General features: G+C 38.2%; 1 protein-coding gene across 3 annotated transcripts in view; it reads left to right on the plus strand.

The window, feature by feature from the left end:
* Positions 1 to 12,862, plus strand: part of WDR7 (WD repeat domain 7) — a 287,924-nt gene that overhangs the window by 83,618 nt on the left and 191,444 nt on the right. For 2 of the 3 annotated variants that reach the window (XM_024580299.4, XM_024580301.4), the window contains exons 17-18: positions 7,825 to 7,943; positions 9,638 to 9,761. In XM_024580299.4, the coding sequence (XP_024436067.2) occupies positions 7,825 to 7,943; positions 9,638 to 9,761 (243 nt within the window). Of the gene's footprint in view, positions 1 to 5,244; positions 5,344 to 7,824; positions 7,944 to 9,637; positions 9,762 to 12,862 lie in introns of all 3 variants that reach the window. The other variant, XM_024580302.4, reaches the window with a different exon arrangement.

Raw genomic sequence — 12,862 nt, forward strand, 5'->3', positions numbered from 1 at the left:
ACAGCACAGACGCCTGCCCCTAAGTAGATGAAGCTCGGAGATCTGTACTTACTGAGTTTCGTAGTAAAATACTGTAGGGAGGCATCGTGATGCCCACTTTCTGTCTGAGTATCAGATGGAAACATGGCACAATTCTCTTGTGTTAAGTGCACAAGTTGGGGGTGTTAGAGACATGGGTCCGATTTACATTCTCTTGAGTAGTTTATATACATTTAGTAGACAGTACACGAACGAAAATAACCAGTTTAAGGTAAGAAGTGGTAAGAGACGCAGATGCAAGCTCTGAGTTCTCTGGCCCCAGCTCGGCAGTTAGAGGACTGTATACTCTCCTCCTCTACTCTGACTTTTCTGGCCTTGAGCTTCTTCCGAACATGTCCCTCTTCCTTATGTTTTCTTTTCCTGACTCCCATGGCAGGGCACGTTGACTCCCAGTCTATTTTTCAAGCAGGAATATGCTCCTTTTCAATAAACTGTCACTTATACGTTGGCTAATACTTGTTCTGCTGCAAAACAATCTATATGGAGTAAAGACTTTAGCTGGGAATGGACCTTTCATAGACATTTGGGTCAGAGAATAAAGAAGATATAGATAGTTTAGCTAACACACTTTCTCATAATCAATATCAGGATATTTTATTGGAAAATAATTTCTTCACAGGAAGTTTATTTTGTCTAAGTAATAGTTGGTTTATTAATTCATTGTTTGCCAAGAATTAACATTTACTGACAGTCATGTACTTTTTTTGGTAGAGACAGTTTTTATTTAGTAGATACTTGATTTTGTAGTTTATAAAACATCTCCCTTGGGTGAGAGATGTCAAACAACTAAATTTTTATTTTTGGTCCAGTAGCCCTAAGTCTGTCCAAAGCTTTAGGCCTTTTTACATTCTGACATAATGTCCTTCTCTTGATCAGCTTAGTAACCGCATGGTGCAAGTCTTTGGTCTGCGTCTCTGCTGCTTGTCCTCACCGCGACCACACTGTTGCATTGTTACTCGGTGGGGGGTCGGGAAGCCAGCCCAAGCGATTTGAAGATTTAAGGCTATGCTGTTATTTGCAATTTGATTTTTCAGAGGTGGATTCAATTTAGGTTACCTAAACTTAGAAGAGAAAGCAGTAGTCATTGCTGAACTATCTTAGGGATCATGAACATAAATGTTCCGGGAGTTTCTCACCACTTTTCCATAAGGTCTAGAGCAGAAACCCTGGAGCACATTCATCAGGTCGGCGGATGGACCCGAGAACCCCGTAAAATTTTGTTTGCACTTATGTGCCTTTTCTTTAAAAAAAAAAATGGCTTGTAACTTTAGTCTGCTTTGGAAGCTCAAAGGACAAAGACATTTATTCATTTTCCTTCACTTGTAACAAATGCTTGGAACAGTGGCTGGTACCTAGAAGGATGAGTGAATCTGTGGATACTTCTCTGTGGGCTCCAGAGTCCGTGTGGCCGGAACCAGGTGCTAGGCTGTGAGGGCTGACAAAAAAAACTTCTGCCATCGAGGCGCCTCTGGCTAGTGGGGGAGATTCCGAGGAGTGCAGTTCATGATCCTATTTTAATTGGCTACTTGCTGTTTCTACCAGACCCTGAGAACTGGAGGGCAGCAAAGGGAATTAACCCTTTGCCTAATCTTTGTGAGGTTTTGTATGCTTAGCCCAATACCTGACATGTAGTAGGTACTTACTCAATGTTAATTAAGGGAAGTAGGAAAATTTTAAAGCCTCCCTATGTTTAATTCAAGTCAGTGTTTGTTATAATTTTATCTTTCTCTCCCCATGGCTCTTGGGTATTGGTCTTAGCTCCTGTATTTATTCTGGATGTTAGTAACGAGGGGTATTCTGTGGCTGGAGTGATGGGCCAAGGTAAAATTGTCATGGCTTCTGCACCTTTTCCAGTTCTGATGTCACCCAGTGGCGACCCAGAGGTGGTTATGTAGCGTTACTGTATTTTTCAGGCATTCTCAGCACTTTCATGTTTTGCCTTGATGTCTGTCTGTCTGTCAGAATGCCATCTTGGGCTGTTCGTTCGTTCTGCTCATGGGCAGTCCTTATCCTCTCTGCCGCCTGGAACTTTGTACTCCCCTGTTGCCCTTAGATATTTGTGCTCTTCTTCCGCAGTGTTTTAAGATGATCCCTTTTTTCTTAGACTGTTTGATTAATGCTTTCATCCTAATGCTTTATGTTGATTTAAAAGATACCTAGAATGCCCATGTTCCCAAGACTTAAAAGTGTAGCATAAAGAAACTTGACAAGGTCGCTGCATCCAACGGCTCCCCTGGTGTGGACTGCCTCATTCTCCTCCTGTCTGCCCCTCTCCAAGCTTCGTGAGGACCTCATCACGGTCTCGATACGTGATTTCTCATTAAATAGTTCCATTCATTTTGTTAGTTTTAAGCTTTGATTAACTTCTTTAAATACTGCATTTATTTTTCTGTGTGCTTTCTAGAGTTTCTTCTTTTCCTTCTGAAAAAATGTATTAAAAGGGTTGTTTGTGTCCAGTACCAGAAGGCTAATGAGGTTTAGACCCATGTGTTGAGAGTACTTGCTTCCTAAAATATGTTTCTGTCCAGCAAATATTTTTCTAACTACAACGGCAGTAGGGCAAAGTGGAGTTCAGAATCGGAGTGCAAATGAAGACTGAAATAGACCTGTTCAAAACCAGAAAACCAGGGTAATTGTGACATTGAGTGCTGTGTACGCATGCATGCCGTGCAAAGGGAAGCCAGGGCGCAGGTGTGCATACAGGTGTAGCCACACAGGTTTGCTTGATTTCGCTTTTCATGTGAGAGAGAGCAGCTGAAGAGTCTCATAGCTGCAAATGACTGAAAAGAACTTTCCCAGAATAGATAATGGAACTTGTGTCCATTCTGTCACCATTGAAGCTGCGCTGAAACAGTTTTCCCTGGTGTGTAACTACTAATCCTCAATGAGAGAAGCAAAGTGATCGTTGACGTGGCAGCTTTTCTGTTCTGAGAGGTCAAATGCTTGCTTGTGTTTTATGGCATCCGTCTTTGACGTTCAGGCCTACACATAACTTCCGCTAGATTATTTGTCATTACATCTTGAGCTTTTTATTTTGGAAGTGGTCCTTTTTCCTTCTCTCTATTGCTGATTTTTCTGTATCTGGAAAATATTTTAAAAGCTCTAGTTTTAAAAGCTCTAGCGGCATTTAATTTCAATATCTCGATTAATTATGAAAGTAGTTCTTGATTCTGCATTTTCGGTTAGGACATAGTCTGAATGAAGTATTTTTTGGTAGTGATGTAGAGATTTTTTCAAGCAGAGTAGATATGATTCCTTGATTTTTATTACAGTTTTATTTCCCATGGAATTTATGAAAGTGTAAATAGCTTTTTCTGTATGCAATACCATTTAAACAGGACTCCAAAAATATAATACCCAGCATCTGTTTATTTCTCACTAGAAATAAAGTTACTTGTCTTGAACACTGTTTTATTGAGATATTATCCTAGCAGCTTTGCCAGTAGCATTTCTAGCTTCCTTTAGACTTGTGACTTAGAAAAAACATTATAGTTTAATCCATTATGTGACCTGGGTAAGTAATGATCCTTTAGCCCTCAACTTTTATTTACTTATTTTGAACTTTCTCACCCTCTCATCCAGTGTCCTTTCAGAATTAAGGATAAAATTAGATAGAGTTAATAATCTATTCTGAGATAATAATTTCTCCCTTTTTTTAAAAGTGAAATTACAGAAATGTCCCAACCATTGGAAACCACCAGAGGAACTTTCTCAACAATTTTGGTGGCATTAAAGCTAAAACCCGAAAATTTACTCCTTACCACCAAGGCTTACCAACTTTTTGCCCGAGGAAGCAACTATTTTATAGGTTGTAATAACTTAATTTACAATTAAAGTGATTTAAAAAGTGGAAAATAAAATTACTCAATGGGATATAGAAATAATTTAGATTTCTTTGCAAGATTATAATGGAGTAATTAGATCTTATGAAATACACAATTAAGAGCAGCTCTCTTCCTTTTATAAGTACAACGTTATTAAATAATTATAATATTATAAGGGTCAAAAAACAGGTCTGTTATAATAAAAAATAATTTCCCATATAAAATTTTTATGTGTGCAAGAAATGCTCCTTAGAGTTTACGGAGTTGGAATTTCTATTTTTTTATTACCCTTCACGTACGTCTTTTAGTTCTGCCGTTTACCGCACACGTGCCCCATGGACATTATGATGCGTTCGTGTGGAAATTATGAAAAGTTGTTTTCATGCAGCTGCCTGTAGTTACAAAAGAACTTCACTGCATGAAAAGCAAACATATCGTTCAGCAGACAATGCTTAATCTGTTCAGGAGCCCAAACCTATTGCTGTTCAATGACAGAAGAAAGCAGGGGGATTAATTTGAAGATACTTGTGCATGACATATGGTAATTTCTCTGTAGGAAGGAAGTGTCAAATGGTGACCTCTAAATCTTAACATTGACCTCCAGTTGTAGAACGTGTGTGCCATAAGGTCCTTTTGCCTTTTCATATGATAATTTCAGCTGAAACATTTTCCTGGTAACATAACTTTTTTTTTTGGAGGGGGGTGCATCTATTTTATAAGGATTCTAACATTCACAATAATCACTCTTAGAATATAAAGCTTTTGTGTCATAAAAATATTTTTTGAACTCCAAAGAATGAAGCTACATTAGGATTCTTCTAACAAAGGCTAAGTGTAGGAAATACATTCTTTATAAGTTGGTTTTTTAAAATTGACTTTTTATAAATTGAGTGTGGAAAATTGAAAAGATCTCAGTGGATATTGGTTTGAGAGATTAAAAATAATTTATACAGAATGTTAGAAATTATTAGCAAAAATATAATTGACATGAAGACCAACATAACACTTTTCATTATGTGATACATTTTAAAAATTGAGTTACATTTTTGCTATTTTTAATATGTTGACATTTTTTCATTGTAGCCTCAGTTCTTTAAGAATTTTTTTTTTATTAATTGATACATCATTCAACTGTAACATTAAATAGATTTTGGTTTTAAGAGGAATTTAAACTACACTGCGATTGCCATTCAATAAAATGTATCACTTCCCTGCTGTAATCCTTAATGATCACGCCGTCTGATTAAAACATCATTTTCAGTTCCACATTTACTATATTTTGCCAACTCTGTTTTTCATCCTTCACTAATACTGACCTTTTTTCCAGAAACTGCCACACCTCAATTCTCTCTTTTTTGTTTCTCCTACTTTCCTCTGCAAGTTCCTGCACCTGTCACTTCCGCTCGGTCTGACGCCGACCACTCCGGCTCTGGCCCCACCTCTACTCCTGCTTTACATTCCTGTTTCTTAGTCAATGAAGGTACTCTCCCTTAACTTCCTAACAACTTCCTCTCAGTCTGTGCTTTATCCTGATTTGACATGTTCTTTTTTATCTAATCTACACATTTACCTGCTTTGTTATGTACGAGATGGTAAAATTCCATTTTCTGATTTTATTTGCTAATGTCAGTGATAAGGGCCAGTTGTAAAAATGAGACTAACCGTGTTTCCTGTCATCTAGAATGCTATTAAAGAAGGGCAGGATGCTGATCTTGATGTGAAGCAGGTGTGAAGAGGTGCACTGGTTTTCACGATGCTGTTTGCCATGTCATCTCTGGGGTTACGGCTGTCAGTTTATTTTCTGTGTATCGTTACCCTGTGAGAGATGCACTTTGCCCTCTTTACACACCATGTGCCCTGGTTGGGGGGGAAGTATGACAGTCTCTTAATTCACGTTTTCATTTGAAAGTCTTCAGAATGATGATTAGCACCAGGGGTTATACAGACTGATAGGAACTGACCTGTCTTTTCCAACTTACGACTTCTCTTTCTGGCCGAAGCAGCAACAATCAGTCATTTTAATTTTTAGGATGTAGTCAGGCTGTCATATTATCCCTGTGGAGTTACACTAGTGGGAAGTATCTTGGACTTCTGATAACGTGAATGGAACCCACAAACCTTTTACCCCTAGAGCCTTCTAGGGTTACTTACACTGTCTGGCAGCGTAATGGAACTTGGGAGCCTTGGTCGTGTCCACTCTCTTTGTCGTGGGCTCAGTCTTCACCAGTTTGAGTAACATAAAGTGCAGGGAGTTTGTAAAACCTCAGGTGTCAGCCAGAACGGGCCTGCCTCTGCACTAGTAAGCAACATTTCCAGGCCGTCCCAACAGAAGGAGCGGTGCAGCGTTTGTCAAGTCCGGAGCCCGTGTTCTGAGCAGACCTCCTTGGGAAGGAAGACGTGAGCTCTTACAGATATACCTCAGTGTTTGTTTGGTTTCCCCGTCAGAGACCTGCGTGAAGGTTCATATGTTAAGACTGCATTAGCAAAAATAATTAGGCCCACCCTTGTTAAGCTATTATGAAAGGTAGTAATATTTTAATACAAAAATAAGCTATCAACTTTGGAGAATGGTGAGAATCATCACAGTAAACTTTAGCCCATTAAAAAAGTTTAGCTCATAAATCCACTTCATACTTTTATGAGATACTAACGCACTTTAAGAAATTACTAGGTAGTAATTCATATTTATACATATTTATGTGTGTATGTATATATTTGTATATATACCCCTGTGTTGAAAATAAATTATAATCTAAAAAGCACACACTCATCACATAATTAATGTAATCGTGCATTCTCAGCTGAAGAGAGTTTCCTTTCTGAAAGGATGAGTCTTGAGATGGGGGGCTGGTCTCCCACTCACTCGCTCTCTCTTATCACAATCCCAACAATCGTTTTGAGGTGGGTTTTTTGTTGTTGCCTCAGAAGACTACACTTTAGATTATTTTAAAGCATTGTATTGCTGAAATTCTATGATCCCAGATAACTCACCTTGTGATATGGTAGTGGATAAGTTCCTTTTTTTTCCCTCATTTATTCTTGTTTGTCTTTAAATGTTTCTCCAGGAGATAATGGTGACTATTATGGATTTATAGTGGCTTTATATGTAATTTGGGAAGACTGAGGCATTTACCGTATATACGTTTTTCAGACACTTTTGAAATAGGGTTGACATGATTATTCGAGAATGTCTGGACACTAATACTTCTAAATACTGTGGTTTCCAGTGTTCGTCTTCTCATATAATCATGTCCCATATTGTGGGTTAGAGTTTTGAAAAAAATCATTTTTATTCCCATAGATTAGAATTAATGATGCTTAAGATTTTGTAAATTTTGGGTGGTAAGATTTTTATTTTGTGGAATGTCTGAATTCATCTTCCTCTCAGAATGAGTGCTATGCTAGCTATTTCAGCTATGATTGTGATTAAATATCTGATTTGCCCTCTAAGAAAAGGGATCAATAAGTGCCTTCATTGGGGCCCCCTGGCAGAGAGGGGAGGTCGCCTCCGTGGACTGGCACGGTAGTAACGCACAGATGGCCGGGCCTTAGGATGGGCATGACCCTGTCTTCGCCTCTCTGTGTGAAACGCCCTTTTCACTGAAAGTAGCTTCAAGTCTCTGCTTCCCCACCTCTGAATGTATGTTTTATTCTAGAAGGACTGCTTGGAAATGTCTTTTCCATGTGGAATTTGTGTATACCTCATGTGGAAATCTGTTTTTATTTGCTTTGAGACTTTGAGAGTTCTTATAAATACCATTTACATGATTTAGAGATGAAATACATTTGACATAAAATTATGTACCAAAAAAATCTAGTAATAAATTGAAATAATTTATAACAGGTTAGCAGACCTGCCTTTTTAAAAAATATATTTCTGGTGTACTTACATAAAGAAAAAAAATTGCACTAGGAAATGCCAGAATGTTTGAAGTATTTTTAATTTATCGCATTTTCAAAGGATGGAGCCAGCTGGCCGCTATGCACTGTGTTATGCTGCCGGACCTGCTGGGGTTGGACAAGTTCAGGCCCCCACTTCTGGAGATGCTTGCTCGGCGATGGCAGGACCGGTGCTTGGAGGTAATATCGAGGTGACGCGGAGAGAAAACAAAAGTGCCGAAAAGGCACTGGACAAGTGTGAATGTGAAACCAAAATGGTTAATGTTTAATTTTTTATCACCTGTTTATTTAGTGGTAGAAAACAGGGCTTCATGACTTTTTTCAGTTCATATACTGAACAGGAGTGTTTCTGCTTGCTTGCTTGCTTGCTTATTTATTTATTTATTTATTTATTTTTAACCACTGAGTATTTGATAAAAAGTTTCACACGCTTTACAGAGCTGTCTGTTACTATCGTACATATGTATTCACATACATGCATGCACCCACCTTCCCCAGAATCACACACTCAGGTATGATCTCACCAATCAAATGTTCAGTGAATAGCCCTCGTCCAGTGGACGGTACTGTGTTACAATAAAAGGAGAAGGTCTTTGGAATAGAAGAGCCCTGGATTTAAATATCAGTTCTGCCAATTATTAACTTTGTGACCCTGGGCAATTTACCTAACCTATTTGAAGCTCATTTGTAAAGTGGGGATAATAATATATTCCTCCTGGGATTGCTGTCAGGGTCAAATAAGGTAACGCAAGTAAAGCAGTTAGTGCCGAGTCTGGCACTCTGGAGGAGCCCAATAAACGATAGCTATTACTCTGTGTTAATGGGCTTACGCTGCATCAGATGTCGCTTGGAATACAGTATCACCAGGGGCTTGGAAACATTTTATAGAGATTTTCCTTGTTATGGCATTTGACCTACATAGCTGTAGCAGTTTATATCATTCCAAGTTTTTAATTTACCACATATAATTAACATATTTGCTACTTTCCTGGTCTTCCTTTCTTCAACTCCAAGTGAAATTGTAGCATACTTGGTTTTACATCAAATAATATTTGAATTTACTTCATAAGTCAGTTATAATTAAAAACAATTTTCATTCAAACTCTAATCAGATGCTGCTGAGCTATCTTTTCAATTATAAATAGTAATTGATTGGTACATCCCTTGACTACTGATTAAGCTTCTTTAACCCCATGCCTGTGGCACTTTTGCCAAAATGAAACAGAACTAAACTAAAATTGCAAAATAAAAGTTGTTATGAAAGAAGGAAAATGAAGAAAAAGTCAGAAAATATAATTTTTGAGAACTAGTGTCTTTCAATAGAACTAATGCCATTACATAGGAATATATTCACTTATTTGTTGAAAACAAATTGTTTAATCATGCCTTAGATATACATGGATGTGTGGATTTATAGTGTATGTTTGTGTAAACAATACCTACTTAGTATATATATTATAAAGATTTACTAGGTAAGGTTAAATTTCTTTGGGCTAAATGAGAACAAATTTAATAGTTCTAACAATGGCTTTTAACTTTCATACAGAAATTTTAACCTTGAAAGTGCAAAATTAAAATGCTAGAATGTTTTAAAAGCTTTGGAAAATAAAGTTGTAAGCCCAAAGCATTTTGTGTTCAAACATAATTCAGTCTATTAAAGTTAACATTTTTTTCAGCGCGATCAGTAATTAAAATATCTTTGATTTTTGCGGGCATCCAGTTTATTCCACATTAAGTCTTAACTCATTGTTTGGTTGGCAGTTTTGGTCATGTAAATAAATGTGGTTTATTTCTCTTCTTTCTGAGCCTCCTGGTTATTAAACAGCTCGCCAACTGATCTGCTCTTTTCACATTGGGGTCTGTGGTCTTTCCAGGTCAGAGAAGCCGCGCAGGCCCTGCTTCTGGCGGAGCTGAGAAGAATTGAGCAGGCGGGGCGGAAGGAAGCCATCGATGCCTGGGCCCCTTATTTACCACAGTACATGGACCACGTCATGTCGCGTAAGAGTTCTCACGGTTTTCTACAAAGCTTTTCGTGCTCATTAGAAAAGAACCAAAACTCAGGAATGTGCTTGCTACTACCTGTCAACAACAGTGAGTCATTTACTTTCAGTAAAAACAAGGATCTGCAAATTCTGCTCATTCATTTTCTGAAATCCCTTTGGTTTGGAGCTTGCTTAGGGAAAAAAAAAATAAAGGCAAAAGTTATATAAATACCAAGATAGCCACTAATGGGTTTATCCTTGTAAAATTAATCCCCAAAACCAAATCCCACCCTGCTTAACACTAGCATCTGCCTCTGCCCATTGCCTGCCCATGCTTACAGGTGCCTACTCGTTAGACTGATCTGGGGAAATGCAGGTGCAGGTACAAGGCACATGCTTTCCAAGGTGAAGTTGGAATTGTGAATCCTTCAGAAATAAAGATCTGGTAGCGTTAGACCAGCATACTATTGAAAAAGAGAAAATTAGTGAGGGTTTGATTAATGAAAGTTTTCAAATAAGTATGTTTTTTTTTTTATTTTTATTGTTCAGTTACAGTTGTATGCCTTTCCTCCCCATCCCTCCACCCCACCCCAGCTGAACCCACCTCCCTTCCCCACCTCCACCCTCCCCCTTGATTTTATCCATGTGTCCTTTATAGTAGTTCCTGTAATCCCCTTTCCTCACTGTACCCTCCCCACTCCCCCCTGGCTATTGTTAGATTGTTCTTAACTTCAAAGTCTCTGGTTATATTTTGTTTGCTTTTTTCTTCTGTTGATCATGTTCCAGTTAAAGATGAGATCCTATGGTATTTGTCCCTCACCATCTGGCTTATTTCACTTAGCATAATGCTCTCCAGTTCCATCCATGCTGTTGCAAAGGGTATAAGCTCCTTCTTTCTCTCTGCTGCATAGAATTCCATTGTGTAAATATACCTTAGTTTTTTGATCCACTCATTTGCTGATGGGCACTTAGGTTGCTTCCAGTACTTGGCTATTGTAAATTGTGCTGCTATGAACATTGGGGTGAACATAAGGTCTTTTGGATTGGTTTTCCAGGGTTCTTAGGGTATAATCCCAGCAGTGGAATTGTTGGGTCAAAGGGCAGTTCCATTTTTAGTTTTCTGAGGAAATTCCATACTGTTCTCCACAGTGGCCTCACCAGTCTGCATGCTTGGCTAAAGAAAACAGCATTAAAATAAAAAGAACCAACTGTATGGGAAAACATATTTGCCAATGATAACCTCAGACAAGGGCCTGATCTCCAAAATATATAAAGAACTCACACAACTGCACTCCAGGAAGATAAACAACCCAATTAAAAAATGGGCAAAGGACTTGAACAGACAATTCTCCAGGGAAGACATACAGAGGGCCCATAGACATATGAAAAGATGCTCAGCATCACTAACCATCAGAGAGATGCAAATCAAAACCACAATGAGGTACCATCTCACACCAGTCAGAGTGGGCAACATAAACAAATCCACAAACAAATGTTGGAGAGGATGCAGAGAAAAGGGAACCCAAATAAGTATGGTTTGAAGGGATTGGGAAGGGCTTAGGTAAAATTTTTGAAATTTTTGAATGTTTTTGCAAAATAAAACCTTTGTAATCATGCTCCTAGGTCAAATAAGTACTGAAGAAAAGTTATATTTGTGCTATGATAAATTTTTCCTTTTGGAAAAAGTATGCTTCATTCTAATTCAACATTTGATTCATTCTTTATTTTCCTAAAGCAGAATCCAGAATTAACATTTTAATCTGTTAGGAGTATAAGAGAAAATAAATATCTTGCTTTTTCCTTAAGTTGAAGTCTCAATGAAACTTTACGAAAACTTTTTGCTATGGAAATTTGGCCTGGGTTTTGGGTAGATTCATTTTAAATGACCTTTGCCAATACCAATTATTCTTGTCAATGAAATACTCCTTACACGTGTCCAGAGAGACAACACAGGAGTGTACAAGAAGGAAATGAAAGCCAGAATCAAACAGGATTACAATTGTTACACCTTGTATAACTCTACCAGGTGTTTGCCAGTGGTGACCGTGGTAGGTGTCTGACTAGACAGGTGACCGTGGACACTTGGCCTTTCTCAGCCTCGGTGTTGTCACAGATGAAATGGAAAGAGTGAGACTTTATAGGGTTCTGCTGAGGATGGAGTGAGTTACAGAAAGCACATGGAACTGTGCGTGGGCCATGGTAAACACTGTATTTGTCCAATAAATATATTCATAATCTTTAAATGCAAATATTTATTGCACATATAACCAAAACATCACAAATTAACAACTCCAGTTAAAATTCTTTCATCTGTCTAGGTAAAACTGTTTACTGAGAGAATATTGTTTATTTGCCTACTGGGAATTTTTCCATTTTAATAGCAGGAAATTAAAAATTCAGGGTTTTTAGACATAGACACTATGTAAGTTATCGGTCTTAAAGGTTTTTTTTTTTTTTAAGATTTTATTTATTTATTTTTAGACAGAGGGGAAGGGAGAGAGAAAAAGAGGGAGAGAAACATCAATGTGTGGTTGCCTCTTGCACACCCCCTACTGGGGACTTGGCCCACAACCCAGGCATATGCCCTGACCGGGAATCAAACCAGCGACCCTTTGGTTCACAGGCTGACACTTAATCCACTGAGCCACCCCAGCCAGGGCAGGCTTAAAGTTCTTATATAAATATTAGTAGGTTTAAAATTTTGTCAAATATTAAAAAATGTTCAAAAAACTAGCATGGGATGAAAAAAGCTCTGCTTTTGCATATTTGCATAGTCCGGTACGGTGCTCTGTGTTCAGTAACTTGTGGCATTAACTTTATGATCTTCCAGAAAATAGAATGATCTCATCAGCTAATGCTCAGCCTTATTGAATGAAAGATCCCCCAACTTAAGGACAAACTATAGAGTAGGTTGAACATGAAGCTATATAGAAAATCACCAGAGATTCTCTTGCAATGAGAACATGGTTATGGAAATATTGAGACCCATTTTAAAGACAACTTTGCTGAGAATGGACTAGTGTAGAGCAGCAGAAATGGTTGAAGTGGGGTAAGTAGCTGGGAGGCTGTTGCAGAAGGAAACAGAGGACCCAGACCCACGCATGTTTTTTTTCTCGG

The sequence above is a fragment of the Desmodus rotundus genome, chromosome 10 (genome assembly GCF_022682495.2).
Source record: "Desmodus rotundus isolate HL8 chromosome 10, HLdesRot8A.1, whole genome shotgun sequence".
Taxonomy (NCBI): Eukaryota; Metazoa; Chordata; class Mammalia; order Chiroptera; family Phyllostomidae; genus Desmodus; species Desmodus rotundus.